Source organism: Mesoplodon densirostris, chromosome 2 (assembly GCF_025265405.1).
Source record: "Mesoplodon densirostris isolate mMesDen1 chromosome 2, mMesDen1 primary haplotype, whole genome shotgun sequence".
NCBI lineage: Eukaryota > Metazoa > Chordata > Mammalia > Artiodactyla > Ziphiidae > Mesoplodon > Mesoplodon densirostris.
Genome location: NC_082662.1, coordinates 192,271,186 through 192,298,575, shown reverse-complemented (window position 1 = coordinate 192,298,575; position 27,390 = coordinate 192,271,186). Strand labels below are relative to the sequence as shown.

Sequence of the window (27,390 nt, the reverse complement as noted above, 5' to 3'; positions counted from 1 at the left end):
TGGGTGTGGGCAGTACCAAAAAAGGGGCTGCCGGGCTAATTCACCTTCCTCCCCCTGATTTCTTCTCCTCATTCACTTTGGAACCCACCACAGACAATTCCCAACTAGGAGAATCCATCATTTCCTCTAGGTCAGCTAAAACATACAAGGGTGTCTACTACACGGCTCTACCTAAGGCTTTCCCCTCATTTTAATTTTCCTTCTAAAAGGAATAGAAGGCAGAGGTGCTGAGACACCTTATACCATGCAGACTAAATTCATTTGTAAAGATTACTTTACTCTCCTAGAAAAATACACATTGCAAATTTGAGGGCTACAACTTACCCACCTTAGAGAATTCCTGAGGGAGAGGGGGAGCCTCTGGATATCAGACTGTGTGGGGATGCGTGTGAGAGGCATGTTAAATACGGTTGGGTCAGGTGGACTTCTTTAAAAAATCTGTTTTTCCCCCATTTTTTTTTTTTTTTCTAAAAAAGGAAAAACAAATTGCCAACTGACTGGCTTATCCCGTGTGCGTGCACGTATACAGAGGAACAGCGTCGGGGAGGGGCTGTGTCATGCAACGAGGCAAAACCAAGATGACCTCCTTCGACGGGGAGTCTCAGTGTCGCAGGAGGAACGGGGTCCCTGGCGCGGCTTCCCCTCGCTCCTACGAGGCCCAGCGCGTCTGCGGCGGGGGGCAGAAAACACCATTCTCTCCCGAGGGTATTCCTATCTGAACACGTCAGATGTCCTGCGAAAGGAAACAGGTCCACTTTAGAATATAACGGTCGTGACTTCCGGTGCTCCTCGGGTGAGGCCATGTACACATAACCCTTCTGGGCACTATGTTTCTGGCCCGGCCAGCAGAGGACTCTAGGAGCAGAGGCGGGCACAGCTGGGGACAAAAAGGTTCCAGAGACGGGCCTCTTCAGTGTACTTTGGGAAATGTCCTGTGCTCCAGCGTTCCTAGGTGATGGCCCTGGTGAGCCTGGTCTGTACTGTGAGCGTCACTCTGCAGAGGCCGCTCCCGGCTGAGAAGGAAGTGCATCTCAAGGCCAGTGAGGGCCGCAAGACGGTGTGCGTCGGGGCGGGAGGAGGACCGGTTCAGATGCCAATGGTCTGCAGAACCCGCCTCTCGTGGTCGTTGAGGTGGCCTGAGAACACCACGTAGCAGGGCTGCTGAGCAAACTGGCAGAGGAAGTCCGTGAGGTACGCCTAGAGGGAACGAGGGGGGAGGCGTCCCTGAGGGCGGGAACCACTGGCCTTCACACTAGTGCCGGCGCCCCGAGGGATGCTTGCCCGTCCTGTCCTTGGCTCTAGGGAAGGTTCAACCCAGAGACTGAATTCCACAGGGATTTCCCAAGACCACACCTTGCAATCCACCCCTAGGACTTCGACTACACAGCCCCAGGAAGCTGGATTCCAGCACGCGCAGAGGCGGGAAGCCCCTGGGAGCAGAGAGCCTGCCCTCCCCCAGCCCTGCCCACCGGGCAAGACGAGGTCAACCCGGAATGGTGCCGAGCCCTGCTGCTGGCGAGATGTGTCTCTGGACACCCTCACCTGCAGATCGATCTGATAGAGAGGGTCCTTCAGGGCATCAGGGTCGTCTTCCTCGTCATCTTCGTAGTAATCCTCCTCTGGAGAGACACCAAGCCAGGGAGGGTCAGGGCACAGGCACGGGGGGCAGGCAGCACCCACATGGCTGAGGTCAAGGGGTACACAAGCCCAAGGGACGTCCCTCGCGGTCCCACCGCTCGCCCTTCCCTGGGCGCCCCGTTCTCGGTGCTGGCGTGCGCAGGGCTGGCCTCGACGCTCACCGTATTTACTCGTGGCAAGAATATCGGACAAGAGCTGGCCCGCCAGGCCGTCCTCCTCCTCGTCGTCGTCCTCCTCCTGGTCCTCCCACATGTCGCTGGAGTCATCTGCACGGGGCCGAAAAGCAGCTGTAGCACACGCACGCGTCTCCCTCCCACACCCAGACCGGCCAGGACACGAAAGCCCTGTGGGCCCCAGTGGTGGAGGACCAGGCCAGATCCCCCCACCAAGTCCGACTGGAAAAACTGAGCGTGCTGGTGGGGAGAGAACAGGCCGAGAGGCTCTTCAGAGTAATCAGAGCCGGAAGGGCTGGCCTCCCGGCCACCCCCGAGGTGCTGCAGGCAGACCCTGGAGATCAGCACACCCAGTCGGCAACCCGCAAGCCCGGGGCCCGGCTGCTGGCTCGGTCTCCAGGGAGGGCGGGCACCTTGGCTCCACTCTGCAGGGGCGGCCTGGCGGGCGGCGTTGGCCTCCATGACGCTGGACAGCTCGTTGATGATCAGCTTCAGGATCTTGACCAGCAGAGGAATGTTTGTCCAGCGCTCAGGGTCTGCGAAGGAGAGAGGAGGCTCCACGTCCCACTGTCCCTGGGCCGCTCCCCCCAACCCACACCGCAAGGCTGCTCACCAGACACAGTGCACCGCCCCCTGGCTCTCCACTGCCCAGACCACACCCAGCCCTGAGGCACAACGGAAAATTAAATAACTTCATTCTGTGCCATGTTACAGGAGTTTAGAAGTCAGGAGAGATGAGAGATTTCAGGGACTAGAGGAGACAGGTTTTGCTGGTAAAAAAGCCTGGAAACCACGGACCTGCATAGGGTGGAGCACTCCAGGCCCTGGGAATTGCAGTTAGAGAAACAGCACAGGTGAGTGTAAACCTGCAGTTAAAGAAGGCAGCTCTAGGGCTTCCCTGGTGGCACAGTGGTTAAGAATCCGCCTGCCAATGCAGGGGACATGGGTTCGAGCCCTGGTCCGGGAAGATCCCACATGCCGCGGAGCAACTAAGCCCCTGCGCCACAACTACTGAGCCTGCGCTCTAGAGCCTCTGAGCCACAACTACTGAGCCTGCGCTCTGCAACAAGAGAAACCACCGCAGTGAGAAGCCTGTGCACTCCGCAACCAGAGAAAGCCTGTGTGAAGCAACGAAGACCCAATGCAGAAAAAATAAATTAAAATTAAAAAAAAAAAAGGTTAAGATGGTAAATTAAAAAAAAAAAGAAGGCAGCTCTGTGCTCTGCCCACACATCACCGGAGTCATGGGCCAAAGGCAATCAGACACAAAGGCACTAGAAGTGGGTATCCGATTCCCAGAATGAAGCTGGACGCTGGGGATCCTGTACCTGGGACTCCTGTCCACTTTCAGCAGCAGCAGGACCCACACGCTCCGCTCCACTGTTCACCTGGGGTTTTCTGCCGCTTCTTATCAAACCCACCACTAACAATCATGTCTGAACCACCTCCCAGCCCAGGTGTCCTGAGGCCCGGGGGTGGGGGCGGTGTGTGTGTAAGGGGAGCAGCGTCACCCACTCTTGGCCGCCTTGGAGCGGGTGCGGGTGCCCTCGTCCAGGCCGTAGATCTCCTCCCCCTTCACGCGGATGTCCTGCAGCCGCTTGTCATCCGCGTTGATGCCGTGCTGGAGCAGCTTACACAGCGCCACAGAGCTGGCGAGGAAGAGACAGAAAGGGCCGATCAGCTGCCCCCTTGGAGTTCACTCCAAGGAGACCAGCAGTTATGTCCCGACACGTGGAGGGTGAGGGTGCTTTCACAACTAATTAGGGGACAGAAGAGAGTCTGGCTGAAAAGGGGATCTCGTGTTCTTAAGGACGGTCAGATGAGAGCTGTCCCTGAACACAGCCGGAGTGGGTGAGCAGCACAGTGGTGTCCGCACCAGAAGGAGTGTGGGGCGATGAGACGCCGCGGATCAAGTCCAGGATAAAAAGTCAGAAAGCTGGGTTTATGGAGAAGAGGAAGCCGCCAGCAGCACTTGGCTGGGTGAAGGTGCAGGCAGGGGAGGGTCTCTAGCCAGCAGAGATCAAAAACACACACTCTACCTGCAACGACGATCTTTTGGGAATTTCAAGATGGCAGCTACTTGAATATACAGTTTAGCCAGAAAGAAACAGAGGGAAAAGGAATGCAACGGGCAGCTGGGTAGGTCAAGTCAGGGAAAGAGGCAGAACGCCCAGAGGAGGAGGAGGAGGAGGCCCCACCTGACTTTGCCCTCGTACTGCCCGTAGAAGAGGTGCTGCCGGCTGGTCCACTCGGCCATCACAAACTCCAGGGCAGGCTTGCCGGTGGGCCCCGGGAGGCTGCACAGGAACTCCAGGAGGGGCTCCAGCTGGGTGTGCACCAGGTGGGCGAACACCATGATCAGGGACTGGGGGGACAGGAGGACACCTGCTTCAGGGACTCAGGCAGCCAGGCAGGAAACAGAGGGCGGCGTGGCCGCTCCCTCGCCAGCGTCTCTGGGGCTGGGGCCGTCCTACCTGCATGACGCTGAGCGTCTCCGCCTGCTGCATCTTGCTGAGGATGGCACGGAGAATCTGGTCCAGGCTCTCCCCCAGCTCCCGCCCTGCCTTGGAGATAAGGGTGGACACGAGGCGGCCCACGAAGGCGGCGGTGAACTCGGAGGTGCGGGGGTCCAGAAGCTGGCTCACCACCTGCATCACGTACCACAGCCCGTTGTGGCCCTGCTCGTCGCGCCACCGGGCCACCTGCTCCAGCGTCACCGACACGTAGGCCCGCAGGCACTCACCGCCATTCTGGGAGACAACGGAGGGGATTAGGTCAGCCGCGGGCACACGAGCCCTCCATCTGCAGGGTCTGGGGGGCTCATCCCGCTGGAGTTGGAGCCACGCCATTGCAGACACAGGCGTGCACCACCCTGTCTCTGCCATGCCACAGTGGCTGGCTCAGAAACGCGCGCTTCTCATCAAAGGGAGAATGGACACGCACACGGAGTTCCAACCGTAAAGCTCTACCTCTGGTACTGAGCAAACAGAGCTAAGACACAGCAGTAACTGGGGGGACTGCAGGTCTTTGTGAGAATAAAGCAGACCTCACACCAACCACGCTGCCTACAGATTTCCAAAGGCTGATCCCTTTGCTGACTTCATTAGTCTGCACGTCTATAATCTCTTCCGCCGCAGCAACACCCAGACACAGACAGTAGGATGGCTGGCACTCACACCTTTGAGACGCACAGGACGTCTTGGTTTTAGCAGTCGGAACCCTTCCTGGGTCCTCTGGGTAAATACGGATTTGAGGGGTTTCTATCTCAAAGGCAGGAAATGGTGTCCGACTTCTCAGCCTGCTGCACACGCACCGCGGCTCAGACACCTGCGTGGTGATACCTGCACGGAGATACCTGCATGGTGGCGTTGTCGTCCGTGTGGAGGGTGCACTGGGCCACAGCAGGGAAAGCCTGGCAGATAAGCAGCTGGGAGAGGGGGGGCTTCGTGTTCCGCACGACGGTGGTCAGGATGTCAATGGCCGTCTGCAGGAGAGAAGTCGGGCTTGCCTCCGGGGTGGGCGGAGGGGGCCCAACAACAAGATCCTCACTGTGAGGAGCCCACCCACCAACCCAGAGACACTCATCATGAAAGGCACGTTTCTGGAAAAAGAAGACAGCAGAGGGTACTCTCAGTCTCCTGGCGGCAGCTCATCACTTGAGAAGCCACAGGGGTGGGCGGGGGCGGAGGCTGACTGGACAGCCAGTGACAGTGTCATCACGGGACTGTCCAATCACCGAGGGCACCTTGGGAACAAGAGCTCCCTTCTGAAAGCCTCGAGAACCACCCACTGTCCTTGTGGGTGAAGTAGCCCAGGAACATCACCCCACGAACGTATCACGCTGCTGGTCGGCGTCAGCGGGGTGGGATCTCGGGGGGCTCGTGCGGGGCTCGCTCGCGCTCTCTCATCCCCACCCTGGCCCCGTAACGACTGCCATACCGCACAGAGCCCCGCAGGGATCTTGTCTGCTGGTGCCTGCATGATGCTGACCAGGGTGGGAATCAGCCTCATCTGCATGGGGCCCTGGCAGGCTTCAATCTGGGACAGCTCCTTGAAGATGTCCTGAGCCAGCGAGGCGACCACAGGATCTGAAGTGGAGAAGGCAACACGAGTCCCCCCGCCTGGTGGTCTGTGTGTGCTTCTGCCTTAATGCTGCCTGTTGTTTGGCCCTAACCGAAGTGAACAACTCCTGCTTTTTTTTTTTTTTAGAAATTTCATGTAATGTCTGAAACATTTATATTAACATATTTCCATACAAATAACCCAAAGAGAGTTTAGTATTAGTTATTTTTTGTTTGTTTGTTTGTTTTTTTATACTGCAGGTTCTTATTAGTCATCAGTTTTATACATTTCAGTGTATACATGTCAATCCCAATCACCCAGTTCAGCACACCACCATCCCCGCCCCACCACGGTTTTCCCCCCTTGGTGTCCATACGTTTACAACTTCTGCTTTGATTACACATCACTGACCCGGGACCTACTGGGGCCACCTGAGTAACCTGAAAAGCAGGGAGAGCTGCTAGCTGTCTGGGAGACAGCATGTGTGTGATCACACGAAGTCAGGGACGAGTCAGCAACAGCTATTCCTAAAACAAAACCTGCCTCTTTTTCTGGGACAAATCTTTAACGTCTGTATTCTTGTGAAACTTGGACTGATTATGAAAACAAATGCTTAAGGGGAAAAAAAAGCCCCCACTGATACTGTGTTAAGACGACATCAGTCTCAGAAACTGCCCAAGCATTGCCTCGTCCCAGGTTCCCACGTGTCGACGAGGACCACGTACATCTCCTGGGGGTGGTCACCATGCCCGAGAACTCCCACAGCCATTGGAGGGCAAGAGGTAAAGCCTTCCAAAAGCAGAGCCTCGTGAAGAAATGCAACTTCAGCTCGACCTGCTTTGTGTAAGAAAAATACAAATGCCCTCCTCTATCTAGCATGAGACAACGTATGCAGTGTGCAGGGTACTAAGACACACATTAAAAGTTCACTGCAGCATTGTCCATAATAGACAAAAACTGTAAACAACCCAGAGGGCCATGAACAGAATGGGTAAATAAATGATGATATTTATGGAATAAATACTACGTGATGGGCAGAGAAAATGAGGACTATCTTAAGAGTGCAGTGTGGAACCCTCCTTAGGACACATTTTTAAGTGAAAAAACGAATTGAATAAAATGTTTAGTACGACATCACGTTACATAACCAACCCCCTTCCAAGCTTCAATACTCGCTCTTCAGATACAAATGTCCTTAATATTTCTAATACACACTCACTGCAGAAAAACTTAAAATGCAGAGAAGTATTAAAGGAAAAAATACACCTGTAATTCCACCACCTAGAGATAACTACTCTTAACATTCTGATGCATTTTCTTCTGGTGTTTTTTCTATATACATAACCACACAGACATCCTTTTCTAAAGCAAAACCAAAACTTGGGGTTATATTCTACGCATTTTGGAAAACAATCTATTCACTTACTACAAGGTGAGCGCTTCCTCGTGGCTTTAACAATTCCTTTGAGGTTTGATTATTAACGGCTGCAAAGCATTCCATTTTATGGACATAATTAATTAACCTCTCATTATTTCCAAATTTTTGCTACTATAAAAAACACGCAATGAACACCTTATTCATAAACCTTTGCATGTGTCTCCTCCTTCACTTTTCCTTTTCTAGTTAGAGTTCTAGGCCGCTTCTTTTAGGAAGCTTTTGATTTAGCTGCTCAATTCCCTTACTTTCCTGTCAAAGTCCTAGGTTATGCATATCTTGCTGGTTAGCTTTCTTCCCAGTCATGACCAGACGGCGACTGTTACAGGCACAGGTTCTCTGCTGTTTGTGCTGCTGGATCTACAGCGCGACCCTACTCTCGCTGACTCAAAGTCACACTCTTCGCTTCTACTGCTGAGACCACCAGAGCCAGGGCAGGGCTCGCGCGCCCCGCCCCCTGCCCCCTGCCCCCCGCCGCCGCGCGCGTACCGTTGCTGTACTTCAGGAAGATGGCGATGGTGAACGGGCAGATCCTGCTCTCCATGCTCGCCGTGAACTCTGGGTCCACCGTACACACGATGCACAGGGTCTCCATCACCAGGTTGAGGACCTCGGAGCTGAACTGAGCCGCCAGGTGCATTAAGCCATCCAGGATGCTGGGGAGGAAAGGCTGCAGCACGTGGGTGCTCTCCGAGACCTTCAGCTGGTCACAGTAACTGGAGGGCAAGAAAGAAGCAAGCACGGCTCACCAGTGGGTCCCTCAGTTCCTGGTGTTTCCAGTCAGCATCACGTGTGACGGCATTTACATGGGAAGCTTTATGAAGCTACTCCTAGAGCCCATTAAGTTTTTACATCTTTCTGTGGCTTTTTTTTTTTAGAACTATCACCACCACCATTTCTATGTTTTCTAATTTATTTCTGCTTTGGTCTTTGTTATTTCCTTTAAAATTTCTTTCATCCCTCTATTTCGTTTTGAAGCAAATCCCAGTCATGGTTACATCCAAATTATTAAGATATTAAGTCAAATGACTTATGATTCCTCAGACTATTGTTTTAGTCACATTCCTAAGATATATATATATATATATATATATATATATAATATATATTATATATATATATAATTTTCCAAACAGTGTTTTTAAATCTTTTCCAATACAACTGTTACTTAGTAAGAGACTATTTTTTAACTTCCATGTTATAAAGATTTTATACTTTTTGGAGTTTTTTTGCATCCTAAGATGAGATCAATGTATATAAACATTTTACACATACTCACAAAACTGGTGTACTATTTGCAGGGTTTAAAAGTTTGTTTTCAAAACAGAAACAGACTCACTGACTTAAGAGTACGAACTTCTGGTTACGGGGGGGTGGGAGGGATACACTGGGAGTTTGGGATTGACATGTACACACTGTTATATTTAAAATCGATAACCAACAACGACCTACTGTATGGCACAGGGAACTCTGCTCAATACTCTTTAATACCCAAGATGGGAAAAGAATTTGAAAAACAATAGATACATGTAGATGTATAACTGGATCACTTTGCTGTACACCTGAAACCAACACAACATTGTTAATCAACAACTATTCTCCAATACAAAATAAAAATTTTTAAATTTTAAAAAAGGAAATTTTATTTCTTAAAAAAAAGTTTGTTTTCTATTCATAGTTCTATCTTATTCGCCTCTTATTCAATCAATAAATATTTACTGGGTGCTGCTTACCATGTTCAATGGGATACAATTATTAAAAATATATCATCTAAGTCTTTACTTCTGTTATTTTCAGAACAGTAATAAAAGTCAATAAAAACATTGTTTCTCTATGTTAAAAAAACCTGGTGCAGAAACAAGGCCCCCCGACCCCAGGTTCTCAATAAATGGTTTTTCTTAACTTAATTTTTAAGTGTCTTACAACCATATTATTTGTGTCAGCTGCTGGGTTCAAAGATCCACAGTGACTAGTAAACCTGTGGGCTTAGATCTCAGATTTGTTCAGATTCTTTGTTTTTTGGTCCATAACATCTTTTTTTTTTTTTTTTTTTTCTTTTTGCGGTATGTGGGCCTCTCACTGTTGCGGCCTCTCCCGTTGCGGAGCACAGGCTCCGGACGCGCAGGCCCAGCGGCCATGGCTCACGGGCCCAGCCGCTCCGCGGCATATGGGATCCTCCCAGACCGGGGCACGAACCCGTATCCCCTGCATCGGCAGGCGGACTCTTAACCACTGCGCCACCAGGGAGGCCCCATAACATCTTTTTTTTTAAGCCACACTGCGCGGCTTGTGGGATCTTAGCTCCCCAACCAGGGATTGAACCCAGGCCCTTGGCAGTGGAAGTGCCAAGTCCTAACCGCTGGATTGTCAGGGAGTCCCTCATCTCTAACATCTCTGTGTTCAATGCCACCGTGCTCTAACCTAACTCCTCCTTAAGGGCTGGCCCAGCATCTGGCCGTGGGCAGCTCTTGGCTCGTCAGACTGGATTCTGCATCTGCCTCCACTGGGACTGGGCTGTGCCCTACCTCTTCCCGTGGCTTCTCATTTTAAGGGTTTACAGAGTCCGGGAGACCACAGAGTGCATCATCTGGCCAGATCATATGGGATCTTCTATGCCAAGCTAAGGAGGTTAGACTTTATCCTGGAAGCCAGTGTATATCAAAGTTTTTTTTTTTTTTTTTTTTTTTTTACAAATTACTCCTAACACCTAATGTCTTCTTTGCCCTACCCCACAGTCTTCAGGGAAAACCGACATCCCAGGAAAATGCTCTATATTTCTCCTGTGGCCTCATGGACCGTCCGGTATACTCTGACTTTCTTCTGGGTACCTGTATCCCAGAGTTCGAAGAGCACAACCAGAGCCATGAGTTTTAATTTTCAGGCACAAGAAGCTGAGCACACGAGCCAGGGCAGCCACAGTGGGAGAGGGAGGAAGGGAGGAGAGGCGAAGGAACCAAGCCCTGGCAGAGAGCTGGCATCTCCGGGAGTACAGACCTCTGTCTTTAGGTATAAGATCTAAAGGTACAAGATCTGTACTTTTACTATCACAGGGACTACAGGTAGGGTAGGCCTGGAGGTGGTAAACAGTAGGCTCCGTAGTGGATGTGTTAGTTTTCAGGTGCTTGTAAGATACCCATCCTGGCATAGCCGGTAAGCACATACATTAATTTGGAGCTCTGGAGAAAGGCTGGCATAAATATGATTAGAGAAAGGAGACACAAGTGGAAGTATCTGTCCATAAATATCTTGTTTTAGAAATGGTTTAAGGCAGTTTGCAATAATACATGCACCACGGCATGAATGAATATATTAAAACTGGGGTAAAAGAAAGAAAAGCCAAGGTGGTACGATGACCAGGAAAGGGTTGCTGGCGGCATGAGAATGAGCAGTTTCAATGGCATGATGAGAATATAAGCCAGATTGAAACTGGCTGGAAAACTGAAGAGGGAAATGGCCAAATGGAGAATCCTGGCTGTGAAAGAAAGCACAGCTAGCACCCCTTCACAGGAAGCTCTCAGCCTGGGGTCCACTCTTCCACACATGATGTAAAATTTTATAAACAGGTATGAGTGTCCATTTCTTTGCTGTGCATGTTCATGGCTTTTGTCACTTTTCCAGAGACACAGCTATTACACCTTTCCAGAAAACCAATAGTCAGAGAACTGAAAACTATTAAAAAAAAAGAGAGAGTTCTCTTCACATATTTTTTCTGATTATAAGAGTAATATAAAATTTAAACTAAATTTAAATTCTTTTCAGCTTTATTGCGGCGTGACCGACCTATAAAATGGTTAGCTATGTCCACTGAGGTGACTGGACGTACATGCACAGCGTGAAAGATTTCCCACGTCCAGGTCATTGACGGTCCATCATCTCAGATTTACCTTCTTCTGGGTGAGAACACTAATTTCTAGGTCCCGTTAAACGATGCAGTCACCATATCTCACGTTAGATCCTCAGCTCTTGGTCATCTGACCAACGACAGCGTGTACCCTTTTATCAATCTCTCCATGTTCCCCACCCTCAGCAACCACCTTCCTGCTCTCCTTTACAATGAGTTAGGCTTTTTATTATTTATTTATTTATTTATTTTTGCGGTACGCGGGCCTCTCACTGTTGTGGCCTCTCCCGTTGCGGAGCACGGGCTCCGGACGCGCAGGCTCAGCGGCCATGGCTCACGGGCCCAGCCGCTCCACGGGATGTGGGATCTTCCCGGACCGGGGCACGAACCCGTGTCCCCTGCATTGGCAGGCGGACTCTCAACCACTGCGCCACCAGGGAAGCCCTGAGTTAGGCTTTTTAAAAGATTCCACATATAAGTGATACCATGCAGTATTTGTCTTCCTCTGTGAGGCTTATTTCACTCAGCACCGTGCCCTCAAGGTAGATCCAAGATGCTGCAAATGGCAGGCTTTCCCTCGTTCTCGCAGCTGAGTTATATTATGGTCCACTGAACATGCACACATCTCCTTCATCCACTCAACCACCAATGCACACTCAGGTTGTTTCCATATCTCGGCCACTGTGCATACTACTACAATAAACACAGGAGTGCAGACACCTCTTCGAGATCCTGTTTTCATTTCGTTTGGATATATACCCAGAAATGGGACTGCTGGATCAAATGGTAGTTCTATTTTTAAATTTTTTTAGGACCCTCCATACTGTTTTCCACAGTGGCTGCACCAATTTACAATCCCACCAGCAGTGCACAAGGGCTCCCTTTTCTCCACACCCTCACCAACCTTGTTATTTCTTGTCTTTTTGACGATAGCCATTCTAACACGTTTGAGGTGGTAGCTCATTGTGGTTATGATGTGCATTTTCCTGATAACTAGTGATGTTGAGCACCCTTTCATGTACCTGTTGGCTATCTGTATGTCTTCTTTCGAAAAAGTATCTATTCAAGTCCTCTGCCATTTAAAAAAATCAGATTATTTGCTATTGAGTTGTATGAGTTTTTCATATATTTTGCATATTAACTGCTTATCAGATAAATGGTTTGCAAATATTTTCTCCCATTCAGTAGGTTGCCTTTTCATTTGGTTGATGGTTTCCTTTGCTGAGCTTTTTTAGTTTGATGTAGTCCCACTTGTTTACTTTTGCTTTTGTTGCCAAATACAAAAAAGCATTGCCAAGACAAATGTCAAGGAGTTTAACTTTTATGTTTTTCTCCAGGAGTCTTATGGTTTCAGGTCTTAGGTTCAAGTCTTTCATTTATTTTGAGTTGACCTAAGTACATGGTGTAAGATAAGGGTCCAGTTTTCCGAACACCATTTATTGAAGAGACTGTCCTTCCCCCACTGTATATTCTTGGCTCCTCTGTCATAAAATAACTGACCATATAAGTGTGGGTTTATAGCTGGGCTCTCTGTTCTGCTCCACTGATCTGTGTCTGTTTTTATGCCAATACCACACTGTTTAGATTACTGTAGCTTTGTAATATAGTTTAAAATCAGGACGTCTGATGCCTCCAGCTTTGTTTACCTTTCTCAAGATTGCTTTGGCTATTCAGCGTCTCTTGTGATTCCACACAAATGTTCGAATTGTTTGTTCTTCTATGAAAAATGCCACTGGAATTTTGATAGGGTTGCACTGAATCTGTACATTGCTTTGGGTAGTTTGGACATCTGAAAAATATTCATTATTCCAATCCATGAACATGAAACATCTTTCTATTTGTGTCTTCTTCAATCTTTCATTGATGTCTTATAGTTTTCTGTGTATAGATCTTTCCCCATCTTGGTTAAATTTATGCTTAGGCATTTTATTGTTTTTGATGCAATTGTACAGGAGATTGTTTTTTAAATTTCTCTTTGTGATAGTTCATTACTTCTTCTTTTCTCTTCTAATTGCTCTGGCTGGGACTTCCAGTACTATGTTGAATAGGAGTGGTAAGAGTGGCTACCCTTACCTTGTTCTTCATCTTAGAGAAAAAGCTTTCTTTCAGCCTTTCACTGTTGAATATGATGTTAGCTGGGGGGGTTGTCATATATGGCCTTTATTGTGTTGGGATATGTTCCTTCTATACACTTTGTTGAAAGTTTTTGTCATGAATGAGTATTGAATGTTGTCAAATGCTTTTTCTGCATCTATTAAGATATTCATGTGATTTTTTATTTTTCATTCTATTAACAGGTGTGTGACATTTATTGATTTATGTATGTTGAACCATCCTTGCATCCCAGGGATAAATCCCACTTGATAGTGGTGTGTGATCCTCTTACTGTGTTGTTGAATTCAGTCTGCTAGTATTGTGTTGAAAATCTCTGCGTCTATATTCATCAGGCATACTGGCCTGTAGTTTTCTTTTCCTGTAGTGTCCTTGTATGGCTTTGTTATCAGGGAATGCTGGCCTAGTAAAATGAGTTTGGAAATGTTCCCACCTCTTCAATTTTTTGGAAAGAGTTTGAGAAGGACTGGTATTAATTCTTCTTTAAATGTTTGTAGAACTTACCAGTGAAACCATCTGGTCCTGGACTTTTCTCTTATGGGAGGTTTTTGATTACTGACTCGCTCTCCTTGTTAGTTATTGGTCTGTTCAGATTTTCAATTTCTTTATGATTCAGTTTTGTTAGGCTGTATGTTTCTAGGAATTTATACATTTCTTTTAGGTTATCCAATTTGTTGGCATACACCTGTTCACAGTCGTCTCTTATGAACCTTTGTCTTTCTGTGTTATCAGTTGTACAGTTTCCCTTTTCATTTCTGATTCTGTACTTGAGTCTTCTCTCTCTTCTTTTTAGTCTGGCTAAAGTCTGTCAATTTTGTTTATCTTTTCAAAAACCAGCTCTTAGTCTCACTAAATTTTTCTAATATTTTTCTGCTCTTTATTTTATTTGTTGCTGCTCTCATCTTCCTACTGCTACCTTTGGGCTTAGTTTGTTCTCTAATTCCTGAGGTATAAAGTTAGGTTGTTTGAGATCTTTCTTTTTTCTCAATGTAGGTGTTTTTATCTATAAACTTCCTTCTTAAAACTCCTTTTGCTGCATCCCATAAGTTTTGGTATTTGTATTTTCCATTTTCGTGTGTTTTAGAATATCTTTTATTATTTTTTAAAATCATTTATTTATTTATTTATTTATCTATTTTTGGTTGTGTTGGGTCTTCACTGCTGTGCACGGCCTCTCTCTAGTTGCAGTGAGTGGGGGCTACTCTTCATTGCAGTGTGTGGGCTTCTCATTGCAGTGGCTTCTCTTGTTGTGGAGCACGGGCTCTAGGCGCACAGGCTTCAGTAGCTGTGGCTCATGGGCCTACGTGCTCTGCAGCTTGTGGGATCTTCCCAGACCAGGGCTCGAACCCGTGTCCCCTGCATTGGCAGGCAGATTCTTAACTGCTGCGCCACCAGGGAAGTCCCTCAGAATATCCTTAGATCACTCTTTTGAGTTCTTTGATCCACGGGTTATTTAGAAGTGTGTTGTTTAATTTCCATATATTTGTGATTTTTCCAGTTTTCCTACTGTAATTGATTTCTAGTTTCATCTCAACGTGATCAGAAAAGATACTTGGTATTATTTTAATCTTAAATTCACTAAAACCTGCTTCATGACTTATCCTGGAGAATGCTCCCTGCATGCTTGGGAAGGATGTATGTTCTGCTGCTGTTGGATGGAATGTTCTGTATGTCTATTGGGTCCATTTGGTTGAAAGTATAGTTTAAGTCCAATGTTCCCCTATTGATTTTCTGTTTGGATGAGCATATCCATTGTTAAGGGTGGGATATAAATCTCCTGCTATTATTGTATTGTTGTCTATTTCTCCTTTCAGATATTGATATCTGCTTAATATGTTTAGGTGCTCTAATGGCAGGTGCACATATATTTATAATTGTTGTATCTTCCTGATGAATTAACCCCCTTATCATATAATGACCTTTGTTTCTTGTTACAGCTTTTGAATTAAAGTCTACTTTGTCGGATAAAAGTATAGATACCCTCACTCTCTTTTGGTTTCTACTTACACGGAATATCTTTTTCCATCCCTTTACTTTGAGCCTATGTGTGTACTAAAACCCATAGTCTCTTTTAGGCAGCATATAGTTGGGTCTTCTTTTTCAATCCATTCAGCTACTTTGACTTTTTTTTTTTCAAATTTTTTTATTTTATTTTATTTTATTTTATTTTATTTTATTTTTTCGGTACGCGGGCCTCTCACTGTTGTGGCCTCTCCCATTGTGGAGCACAGGCTCCGGACGCGCAGGCCCAGCGGCCATGGCTCACGGGCCCAGCCGCTCCACGGCATGTGGGATCCTCCCGGACCAGGGCATGAACCCACGTCCCCTGCATTGGCAGGCGGACTCTCAACCACTGCGCCACCAGGGAAGCCCTACTTTGACTTTTAATTGGAGAATTTAATCCATTTAAAGTAATTTTTGATAAGTGAGCCCATTTTATTAACTGCCATTTTATTGTTTTCTGGCTCTCCTGTAGTCCCCTGTTCCCCCGACCTTTCTCTCTGGCTGTCTTCCTTTGTGAATGGTGATCTTCCATGGTGGAATGCTTTGACTCCTTTATCTTTATCTTTTGTGCGTCTATCATAGATGTTTGCTTTGTGGCTACCATAAGACATTTTATAGATATGATAGTCTATTTCACACTGACAACTTAACTTTGGCTGCATACAAAAATTCTACCCCTTTATTCTCTTCCTTTAATGTTTCTGATGTCATGATTTAACTCCTTTTATACTGTGTATTCATAATAATAATCACAAAGTATTTAGCTAGTTTTTATTTATTTATTTATTTATTTTTGCAGTACGCAGGCGTCTCACTGTTGTGGCCTCTCCCATTGTGGAGCACAGGCTCCGGACGCGCAGGCTCAGCGGCCATGGCTCATGGGCCCAGCCGCTCCGCGGCATGTGGGATCTTCCCGGACTGGGGCACGAACCCGTGTCCCCTGCATCGGCAGGCGGACTCTCAACCACTGAGCCACCAGGGAAGCCCTTTAGCTAGTTATTTTTAACACTTTCATGCTTTAACCTTTATACTAAAGTGGTTAACACACCACCATATTACAGTATCAGAGTATTCCGAATCGATTGTATACTCAGCTGTACCAGTGTGTTATATATTTTCACATTATTAATTAGCACCCTTACATTTCAGCTTGAAGAACTCCTCTTAGCATTTCTTGTAAGGCAGGTCTAGTGGTGAAGAACCCCTTCAGCTTTGTTGTCTGGGAAAGTCTTTATCTTGTCTTCAGTTCTGAAGGACAACTTTCCTAGCTAAAGCACTCTTGGTTGGCAGTTTTTTCTTTCAGCACCTAGAACATATCATCCCATTGTCTCCTGGCCTGCAAAGTTTCTGCTGAGAAATCTGTTTCTAGCTTTATGGGAGTTCCCTTGTATGAGAGAAAAGTTTTTTCCTCTTGCTGCTTTGAAAATTCCCTCTTTGTCTTTGATTTTAGATAGTTTTTACTACATTTTGTCTTGGAGATTACCCTGGATTGAAATTTTGGGGTGATATATTAGCTTTATAACTAGGAGGTAAAATCTCTCCTCAGATTTGGAAAGTTCTCAGACATTATTTCTTTAAAAAGCTTTTTGCCCCTTCTCCCTCTCTTCTCCTGGGACTCCAATAATTTGTAGACTGCTTCTCCTGAAGATATCCCATAGTTCACATATTCTTCCTTCTTTTTCATTCTTTATTCTCTATCCTCCTCTGACTGGATAATTTTGAAGGTTCCGTCTTCTACTTCACAGGCTTTTTCTTCTGCCTGATCCATTCTGCTACTGATGCTCTCTACTGCATTTTCTATTTCATTCTCTGTATCCTTCAGCTCCAGAATTTGTTTGGTTCTTTTTTTTTTTTTTTTTTGCGGTACGTCAGCCTCTCACTGTTGTGGCCTCTCCCGTTGCGGAGCACAGGCTCCGGACGCGCAGGCTCAGCGGCCATGGCTCACGGGCCCAGCCGCTCCGCGGCATGTGGGATCTTCCCGGACCGGGGCACGAACCCGTGTCCCCTGCATTGGCAGGCGGACTCTCAACCACTGTGCCACCAGGGAAGCCCTGTTTGGTTCTTTTTTTATAATTTCTCTCTTTGTTGAACTTCTCATTTTGTCTGTGAGTTGTTTTTCTGATTTCATGGAATTGTCTTTCTGTGTCTTCTTGTAGCTCACTGAGCTCCTTAAAAATGGCTGTTTTGAAATTCTTTATCAGATAAATCACAGATCTCCACGTCTTTGGGGTTGGTTACTGGAACATTATTGTGTTTCTTTTGTGATGTCATGCTTCCTTGGTTTTTCATGTTCCTTTATGTCTTGCACTGCTGTCTGCACATCTGAAGTAGCAGTCGCCTCCTCCAGGCTTTACTGACTGACCTCTTCCAAGTGTCCAATCTTGGATTTTTTTTTGCTCCAGTGGTGTGCTAGAACTTCTCCACTGGGCTTTGGACTTCGACAAAGGCTCTCTCATCTGTGGGTAACTGTCTCAGTCAGTGTTCTCCAGGAGGTCCTGGACCACGTCAAGATCCACAGCTGGGACCGAGGTCTGTGTTTCTATTATCTGACATACAGGTGGGTGAGATTCCCCCTGGGTCCCTTGGTGTACCGTGCCGATGACAGAACCAAAGCCAAATGGGGCTGTAGCCGGGACTATGGTCGGAAGTCAGTGGCTGGGATGTGGGACTGTCTTCTCAAAACAGCTCTCCTTGTCCTTAGATGGCACTGAGTTTGACAATCTCTTCACTTGGACAGATGCCAAATTGTTGTTGTGGGAGGGATAAGAGCGAGGGACATCTTATTCAGACATCTTGCCGACACGCCCCCCCACCCCCGCTCCCCCCACCCAGCAATGGTTTCTAAAGACACATAGTAATGCCAGCACCTCAATCTCTGCTTCAAAAGGTAAGGAGGTAGCGCAGGCAGGTGGAAGGTGAACTCTGCGTTTTTAGGGTTTCAAGCAATTCTTAGGATTCAACTGAGACTCTGTAAGTTTGGACTTGAAAACATCAATAGTCCCTGTGGTCTGAGAAGGAATATACATAAAGAACTACTAGACCCACTAGTACACTAGCTGTCACAAAGAGAGGTAAACTTGGGAAAAAATACGCAGCGTTTCCAGGCTACATTATCCCAAATGTGGTTTCCAATACAGAGACAATCAATCAACCAAATGACTCTAAGCCTGCTTCTAAGACCCTCTGCTGTGCCACCCTAGGCAAGTTAGTTCTCTCTCGGAGCCTCAGGTTCTGCTTCTCTGTAAGACAGAGAGTTGGTCTACATGATTCCAGAGCTGGAGTGAATTGAAAAGGAACGAGGAGTAAAAGGGGACAGGATGTATCCGGGACTCACAGAAGCCATGTTTCTGGTATGGTTTCTTTCCCTGTCCTTCCAACACCCATTCTGCAGGAGATCTTCAGAAATTTCCAAGCAACATAATCCACTGGACAACTGCTGTTTGGGACTTCTACCCTGAGCAACTTTCTCTTAGAACAGTTTCCATTGTCCTAAGGTGGCGTACTCACCCCCAGATGGCTCTCACTGCAGAAATTCGAACTGATGGGGGTTGTGTCTCATGAAGACCACTAACTGTTGCCTGAAGAAACTGCTGGATCAATTCAGGGGACATAGCAACAGTGAACCGACTGGCAGCCCAAAGGGCCCGGCCCAAGAGGAAAGGAGACACTGGGAGGAAGAGAGAGCAGTTAGGGGCTGGATAATACAAGTTTCTGCTACTGCCCGCCCTCCTCCCCACCTCTATTCCTCAGTTAGTTGCAGTAACTGGATACCACCTAACATACATAACGTAATGGAGAGAAAAAGCATGATCTTGAAAGATAAAAGCAAATGTATGACTTATGGCACAGAATCATTTCCCTAGTTTCACTTTTCACTACTTTCAAAGTACATTTTGAATATTCCTAGACTACAAAGCCCCCCACCCTTGTTCCCACCACAGCTCTCACCACCCCTTACCACACTGCTAGTCAGTCCTCTAGATGTCTTCTTCACTGCCAGTTTTTTCCTACTCTTGGACCACTATTGGAATACTATAAATTATAGCTCTGTCATGCTTTTATTTAAAATGTCAGCAAATTCCATAGCCTACCAAATAAAGCCCATCCAAATTCGCATGGCATTCGAGGCCCCCTCAGATCAGTGACTCTAGCATTACCTCTCATTTCCCTTTGTGCCTTCCAAACTCAGGCACACACCCCTCCCTAGGAAGTCAACATCTTACTTTGCCATTTCTGTGCTTTGTTTATAAGCCAACACACTCACCTCTCCTTGCATTATCTAACCGATCTCTTGGGCTGAAGTAATCCTAACTATCTCTGCCACTTTAAGCCCATGTCTTTAGCTTTCTAACATGATACAAATATATTTTTTGATATTCTAGGCACTGGTGTAAGGATTACTACCCCCTGCCTATTATAAGATGCTTGAGGACAGAGACTATACTTATTCAGCTGTCATAGGGCTTAACTTAGTTACCTGTACAATAAACATTTAGTTGATGGGACCTATTCAACAGAACCCAGCAAACGGTGCCAAATAACTACATACTAATTCATATAATGGAGAGTACCATCCAGGAACGCCTGGAAGTCCCAAAAGTTAAAACTATTTTCATAGCAATACCGAGACATTATTTGTCTTTTTTCATTCTCATTCCTTCTCGAGTATACAGTGGAATTTTCCAGAGGTTACTGATGTGTGACACCATGGTTCTGACAGCTAATGGAACGTATGCTTGTATTTCGTGTATTTTGAAAGCTTCTCAGTTTTAATTTCTATTATGTTAAATACTGCTACATGTGACTCACAAAAAAATCTCCTTGGGATCACTGATCATTTTTTAAAGTGTAAAGGGGTCCTGAGACTAAAAAGTTTGAGAATGGCTTGTACAGAAAAGCTTTGCTAGGGCAAGTTCTACAAAAAATATGCTGGTGAGTTTGAGAAATTCCAACACTGTCATTTACCACGTCATTACACTATGTCCATTAGGTGCCAGGCACTGTGGGGCAAAAGGACATATTAGACATGGCTTGTACTCAAATATCTTACATTCTAGTAGGAGAAAGAAAACATATTTGTCAACCACAACATAATGCAGCACGTGGTAAATGCAGAATAAATAGGAACATGCTCAGTGGGTCCTGAGCTCTGGACGCTCAACCATTTTAATTCTGTGACTCAGGCCTGAGATGCCCTATAACAGCTGGCCTAAGGAGAGGTGGAGGACATTTTCCAATGGCTTAAGCTACCCAGAGGGCATCCTATGGAGAGGAAGCAGTGAGTGGACTGACACGGCATCGACGACGCAGGGGTCCCACGACTTCAGTACTCAGGGAGGAAGCAGAGACAGCACTGTGGGCTCTGAGGGTGAGAACAAGGCACGGAGACCGTCGCACAGGGACAACGCCGTCTCTCGGCCGCTGGCCTGCGCTGCTGAGGAATCAGGCTCACGTAGTCGAGGCTACTTTTTAAGGCTGGTAGTGAACGTGGACATGAGAACGGAAACTTTAATCATGTCGACAGAAGAGCTTGAGAAAACTGACAAGAAGCACACAGAAAGGATGAGCCACACACAGGCTGCCTGAGGGCATGGGGATTTTGCAATGACAGAGCTTGCACCAGAGGTCTCAAGGCAGAGCAGCCAAATCTGCACTCTATTCAGACGCCAGAAAACATCCAGGACTCGAGCGCTGACTGGGAGAACAGTGTGAGAGAACAGCATGGAAGAACTATGAACGAGGCAATCCTGGTCTCTCAGCTGGTGAAGCTTGAGTCAAGGTCTCTGGGCAGTTTAGAGGTTCAGACGAGCTCAAGCTCTAGGGTGGAAGAAGAATGTTCACCCCGAGGTTTACCTGCCTAAGTGAACAACAGAACTGAGCTGATGGTGGGCCTATGCACGGTGCTGAAACCTACCTGAGAGGTTGAGGTCTGCAAGCACAACGTTGGTCAGGAAGCCATGCATGTCGAAGGGGATCCTGCCATTCTTCACGCTGTCGGTGATGATGGACTTCACCGAGCCGAGGGCCAACATGCACGCCTCATGGATCTTCCACCTGCCAAAGGGACACCACAGCCTGGTCACACAGACCCACGGTCAAAGAGACAGACGCTTGAGGGAAGCCAATTCAGGAAAGGGCATTTCAGCACAGCCTGACCCCAAAGTGCATTGAGCTGCTCTTCCGATCTAAACCTATAACTGAAAACAGTGTAATTTAATAATAACAGGTTTTCCTAATTAAAAACAAAGCAAGAGTCCTTCCTTTCAAACCTTTTTAAAACGGGGTAAAATAAAAGCATCTTAGCCAACTGTTTTAAGGATGGGAAGAAGTGCTTTAAAACAGATAATGCAAAGCAAGGACGCGCCTGCCTCCGACCTGATGCCCAGAGCCCGTCCCTCAGCGGGACGCCCGCTGCCCACTCTCACCAGTGTCCGGTGCTGCCATTCTTGGTGTGCTCAGCTTCCTGTAAATGCCGAGTTGCTGCGGCGGCCAGGGCTGCTGCGCTCTCATTCTGGAAATCAGTGGCCACAGCCTGGTGGGAGGAGAGGCGCTAACAAATGTTTCTGTGCAAATTAAACTGCAAGCTTCATTGCACACTGAATGGTTCCAACTCCTTCACATACACACGGCTAAGCCCAATTAGGTACATTCAAAATACAGCCCCTAATTGTATTAAGGTCTCTATGTTAAAGTAGTATCCATATTTCCGCAGTGCCCAAGCACTGTGAAGCTCACAAAATGGACAGCTCCCTTTGGCTACATTCAGCAGAGCCTAAGGGGTCAATGAGAGATTCAGCTTTGAATGGCAGGGGACCAGATATTTATTCTCTGGGAGCCTGACTGTGGAAATACAAGGCTCATCTACTAGCTGAAACTTGGTGTGGTCTTTCCTAGGTGCCTTAGGAACACCGCAGGATAACAAGGAGTGCTCACCAACAAGGAAACAACAAGAACAAGCCTCGCCCCTGACAGGCGGCAGGTGGCAGCTTCTTCACAGACCCTCAGCCTAGAGACAGTCCTGGGCTCCAGTCAGAGCCAAAGGAACATGAGCAGCCATCTGGGTGTTCAACCTCTCAGCCATCTAAGTTTTTTAAATTTGCCAACCTCTAGTTGGTGGTACAGCTTCTTGCTGAAGAGTGAATTAAACTGAGAAGTCCCTGATTCAACCACCCTTACCCATTAGAACACTATCCTCTGCACAATTCTTACACCTGATATTTACACGTAAATAAGAACCAGGAGCAGTGACTTTGGAGCTCCGGAGTCTCAGACGTCACTCGAGATGCTCTTCTTATCCCCCAAAAGCCTAAGACAAAGTCACCCAACAACACTGCTCAGCTTGGGTTAGAGATCTAGAAAGAAGAGGAATAGCTCAGGATCATTTGGCTGAAGTATCAAGGTGGCCCTCTTACCAGCAACAAGTCTTGGGCTGCGATCCTAACAGTATAGGAGAAAGTGTCATCATCTTCATCTTCCACAAACTGCTGGGGGTTGGCTGTCCACACTTTAATCTGAAAGGATGAGGAAGTCAGGTCTCTCTGAGGCTCCCATTTGCTCCGTATGTTCCCTCTTTTCATCCACACACTGGAATGGTTCAGCCTTTTGTTTTTATCTTGAACAGAATGCTATTCTTTTTGGTGCAGAGAAGTGAACCCTTTAACAAGCTGAGCAGCAAAGGCCGCTGCAGAAGGTGGCTGACTGCTGGCCCCTCCTACTGTAGTTGGCTGTTACCCCCAGATACGTCAATTTGCTGAGTCTAGTAGGTCTGATGGGTATTTAATGGAAAATCATGTCCATTCTTGTGTTGTTCACACGAGACAGGCATTATCATATTTTTTAATGCTCTTTTCTGGTCTAATGATTCACCACCAGGCTAATGATCTAAACTCTATTATATCTCACTACTTATAGAGAAAGGTAGGCTCTTCTGGATATCTGGGCCTTTGGTTGGCGGTCCTATAGATGTAAAAGTATTAGTACTCTGAAAGCCCAATTACCTAGTACAGGAGTTGATAAAACCCCAACACCCAGGGATTCGGCAACATAATGACATCAAAGCTTTCTAGAACTTCCCATGAAGTTACTCTTCAGGTGTCTCTTTTTCAAAATCAGTTGGTCACCTGACTTAGACCCCACATGCAGGCTGCACTCTCTGAATGCAAGCCGGTCACTGTCTCCCACAGGCTGTTACCTGCTCCTCGGTGATCTGCATGTATAGGATGAGATAGTAAATCAACTCAGGCAAGGCCTTCTTGACAGTGCTTTTGAATTTGCTGTTTTCTAGGAGAGCATGGACAAATTCAAAAATGCTAAAGACGAGATTTTCAAAGCCCAGGACTTCGCCTACAGGAAACACACAAGAGAAGCTTTTAATGACAAGAAAGCAAAAGGAAAGCACAGATGCTGGAAAGGAACTACGTCATCTCTGTAAGTTAATGAATAGTTAAAGCACTTGCTAATTATTATTCTCCAGGGAATGGAAGAAGGGGCTGAGGAGTCAAAGAAAGGGACTTGAGGCCATTAAGGACTCTTTGGTTTTTCAAGTAAAAGAATCAGGGAATGCCCTGGTGGTCCAGTGGTTAGGACTCAGCGCTTTCACTGCCGAGGGCATGGGTTCAATCCCTGGTCGGGGAACTAAGATCCCAAAAGCCGTGCAGCGAGGCACACACCCCCCCCCCCCCCAGCCCCCGCCAAAAAAAAAAGGAATCAGAAACACTGAACATATTTTCTACTCAGAAATTCTACGATTCATGAGACTCACGCAAATGCCTATGAGGAACAGTTCAGTGATTTTCCACTTCTCATTTCCCCACATCTAATACACTCAGAGGAAACTCGGTGAGAACACTCTCTTAAGAGCATGAAGCCTCTGAGTTCCCGCCTCTGTTCTGTCTTTTCCTGGCTCCCTTTCCCACTAAGGGGTACACCTGTCGAGATGAGACACGCCACGTACCATCAGAATCCACAGGGTCTTCTACTTCCTCTGTGTAGTTTACTTCTGTCCTCACATAAGTACAATGAAGAGTAAAGAAACAGAATCTGGAGGCTGCTCTAGACACGCTCTACAAGGGCATATGCCGTACACACCCCAACACCAGGAGCAGGCGTTTTAAGAAAGTGGAACCACGTGAACGTTAAGACCCAAGGCTAGATTCCCAACTATGGGGGTGGCAGGCCCCTTCGACCTTCTGGAAAGGATATAAAGCTGCACTTTCAGTGAGGGTGTTCCAAACAATAGGCAGAATTTGCTGCATGGAGGACACCATGTGCTTTGGGAAGTTTTTCACCAGGGCTGTCACTGCCTGAGAAGTTAAAGAGAGAAAACCCCAAGAGTTACAAGTGATAGGGGAGAAAAATCACTGATTTCAGACCACTCTTCAAACCCCCAGCATCTCCATCACAGTAAATATTTACCTTCAGGACTTCCATCTTAAACCCGCTGTCAGACGTGGGGCCGTCTGGTATCTGGAGGGCCTGGACGAAGGCCTCTGTGAACTGCTGCACCACAGGGAAGATCAGGACTTTGGCCGCACCCTGGCAGCAGAAACCAAAGTCAGTACTGGACGCAGCCCGAATCAAGGGCTCAGTGCACGCACCAAACACCGAGACCCACGCTGTCTCCAGACCCCTTCAGGCTCGGGCCTCAATCAGAAGGGTGTGGCCACAAGGTCACTGGAGGTGTCCCCAAGGCCTGCTGTGTCCTTATCCAACACTGGCAGCTCCTCACCAGGAGCTTCTTCGAAGCTATTACATAAGACCAGCTTCTCAATCCCAGGGACTGGTATTTTTCAGCTAGGCTGGCTCCACATGGGAGAGAGGTAAAAGAGCAGTGAAGTTCTGGGTGATGACTAGCGTGAAAAAGATGCAGGAGGAGGTGTTAGAAAAAATAAGGCTCAGACGAAAGGAAACTAAGCTACACGCAGATGAGGAATTTAACCAGAACATTCACTGCATCCACAACACGGCGAGTGTCCAACCTGGCATTGCTGTGCCGAAGACCTCTAGGCAGGCCATCTGTTACCAACCTAAAGGCTCACTCACCTTCTCCAGCTCCTCCATGTTACAGATCATATGGGCACAAGTGGTAAAAATCTCCACGGCTCGGGAACGGGTTCGAATACCATACACCTGGAAACAAGTTACAGTGTCGCTATGAGACTGGTGGGTGTGCATTCGTGCGTGCGTGCGTGCGCGCGCTTGTGTGACTAAACTGTGATTACTCAATCCTGACATGGGACTGGATCCCCTAAAGAGACAGGAAATGTCAATCACTCATGTCCAGGAGACAGACTTCTTCCATAATCCAGAGAATGGAAGGCAACACGATGTTAGAACTTATTAGAATCAGCCTTACATAGAGGCCTCTGTGGGTTAATTTGACAAAAATATGAAGCTGGGTACTGCCTGAAATCCCAACACAGTCAACGTATTTCTTTCAAAACACAGTCCTTGGCTGGGGCCAGAGAGGAGTAGGGAGGTTAACCAAACACATACAGAGTAAAGTAAGGGCTTATCAGGCACAGTGCAGGGATAGAATTGTTCCCAAGTACTCGGCTGAGGCGAGCAAGCTCGGGTGGACTGCCCCGTGCGAGGCCAAGGCAGCACCAAGGCAGCAGGGCTGAGATGTGAGGGGAGACTGCAGCTACTTCACTCTCTCATCACAGGCTTGTCCTCGCAGTTGTAAGTGAACGCCTAAGCATCATCCCAACTCAGCCTTTGTCAGTTCTTGTCTTCAGGTTTGGGGATCAGCAGCCAGCACACGGGCTCCCCCTGAGTGGGGCGGCTGGCCAGAGCCCGAGCAGCTCTGCCTGCTGGATGGCGCGGCTGAGACCCATACCTCGGCCATGGTGAAGATCTTGTACATCTCTGGGAGGATGACAGGAGCAACCAGCGGCATCTGGGTGTCCGTGACTTCCCGAGTGAATTCTACGAGAAGAAAGCCCTGCTTTAAAAAGACATTCCGTGTGAAAACTGTTGAACTGCTTCTAGGCAGCACACAGGGAGAGACGCTGGTTGGGAGACGTACCTGGGCGTACGGAAGCAGTGCCAATTATTGGTCAGAAGGGAAAGAGACCACAGAGATAAAGGAGAATACACGAGATTAAGAAAGAAAACCTGTAACGGAACTGTGTAAAAATCCCTGTGAGGCTGCCTTAGGAAAATTCGGAATTAATCTAGTCTGTGCCCACTGTCACCATCCAGGTGCACCTGGAGGCGTCTCACCTTTGTCCCACTTTCAATACCCTGCCCAAGAAGCTGTTCTGACGCACACAGTAAAGTCTGTGCAGGCTTACCTGGCTTGAGCTCCACCCTGCAGATGGGCACGGGGTCTACTGACCTAGAGGTCAGGCCACTGCTCAGAGGAAGAGAAGGGGGTTTATACCGCATGAAGGCGGCAAAGAGCACCCTGGCTGCGGAATGAGACTTGAGGAAGGTGAGGCAAATGTGGGCCCTGGCTTTCCCTTCACTTCCAAAACCTCACGAGGCACCGAGACAGCAAGCAGGGCTCTGGACGGTGTCACTGAGCATGGACTACAGTCCTCGAGCCTCAGTGTCCTCTCGTCTATCTGCTGCTTTACTCTCATGATCACTCTGGATAGTCTCAATTTATCAACACTTTACAAGCTTAAGTCCAAAGTAAGTTTTCTGAAGTCACTCATTAGGTCAGAAAAAGCACGGGATGCCAGCGACATCAGTCTCCAAAGTTCTTTGAAAGCGAAGAGAAAGCTGAGGCTCATGGATCACTCATTTCAACCCCTGGCGGCTGTGTTTGCATTTCCTTCACACCATTAGCCTTGGCTGTCATTTATAAACAGCGAAGTTTAATGGGAAGCCTTATTAAATTGGAGAGACTGGGACAGCACCTTAAACAGCCCTGACGAGAGTCAGACCTGCTCTCCTGCCGGGCTCCTGCCCCCACACCAGTGCCCTGCTCCCCGCACGCACACCTGAGCTGTAGCTGCCGGAGCGCGGCCCAGCCTCAAGTGAAGGCGTGTCAAGCAGCTATTTGGGAGTGCAGGCTGGCAGCGACCCACTTGCAGAAGAACACACACTTCCCCTAGCTCTTTCCCTGTGGCCGACAGAAAAGTCATCTCACTGAACAATGATTTCCTTAGTCAAACACA

At 47.5% G+C, this 27,390-nt stretch overlaps 1 protein-coding gene across 2 annotated transcripts in view; it reads right to left on the bottom strand.

Moving 5' to 3' along the window:
- Nucleotides 1–256: 256 nt before the first annotated feature.
- The window catches only part of IPO9 (importin 9), a 46,759-nt gene continuing 19,625 nt past the window's right edge, over nucleotides 257–27,390 (bottom strand). For both annotated transcript variants that reach the window (XM_060091504.1, XM_060091505.1), the window contains exons 5-24: nucleotides 26,103–26,191; nucleotides 25,307–25,393; nucleotides 24,680–24,799; nucleotides 24,467–24,567; nucleotides 24,219–24,277; nucleotides 23,457–23,608; nucleotides 22,678–22,776; nucleotides 21,691–21,797; nucleotides 21,180–21,319; nucleotides 18,773–18,932; nucleotides 7,798–8,024; nucleotides 5,751–5,899; nucleotides 5,167–5,295; nucleotides 4,286–4,561; nucleotides 4,010–4,176; nucleotides 3,327–3,460; nucleotides 2,225–2,347; nucleotides 1,800–1,904; nucleotides 1,543–1,619; nucleotides 257–1,197 (exon numbers count right to left, since the gene is read on the bottom strand). In XM_060091504.1, coding sequence (XP_059947487.1) covers nucleotides 1,087–1,197; nucleotides 1,543–1,619; nucleotides 1,800–1,904; nucleotides 2,225–2,347; nucleotides 3,327–3,460; nucleotides 4,010–4,176; nucleotides 4,286–4,561; nucleotides 5,167–5,295; nucleotides 5,751–5,899; nucleotides 7,798–8,024; nucleotides 18,773–18,932; nucleotides 21,180–21,319; nucleotides 21,691–21,797; nucleotides 22,678–22,776; nucleotides 23,457–23,608; nucleotides 24,219–24,277; nucleotides 24,467–24,567; nucleotides 24,680–24,799; nucleotides 25,307–25,393; nucleotides 26,103–26,191 — 2,612 coding nt within the window. In that variant the 3' untranslated portion in view covers nucleotides 257–1,086. The remainder of the gene's footprint in view (nucleotides 1,198–1,542; nucleotides 1,620–1,799; nucleotides 1,905–2,224; nucleotides 2,348–3,326; nucleotides 3,461–4,009; nucleotides 4,177–4,285; nucleotides 4,562–5,166; nucleotides 5,296–5,750; nucleotides 5,900–7,797; nucleotides 8,025–18,772; nucleotides 18,933–21,179; nucleotides 21,320–21,690; nucleotides 21,798–22,677; nucleotides 22,777–23,456; nucleotides 23,609–24,218; nucleotides 24,278–24,466; nucleotides 24,568–24,679; nucleotides 24,800–25,306; nucleotides 25,394–26,102; nucleotides 26,192–27,390) is intronic.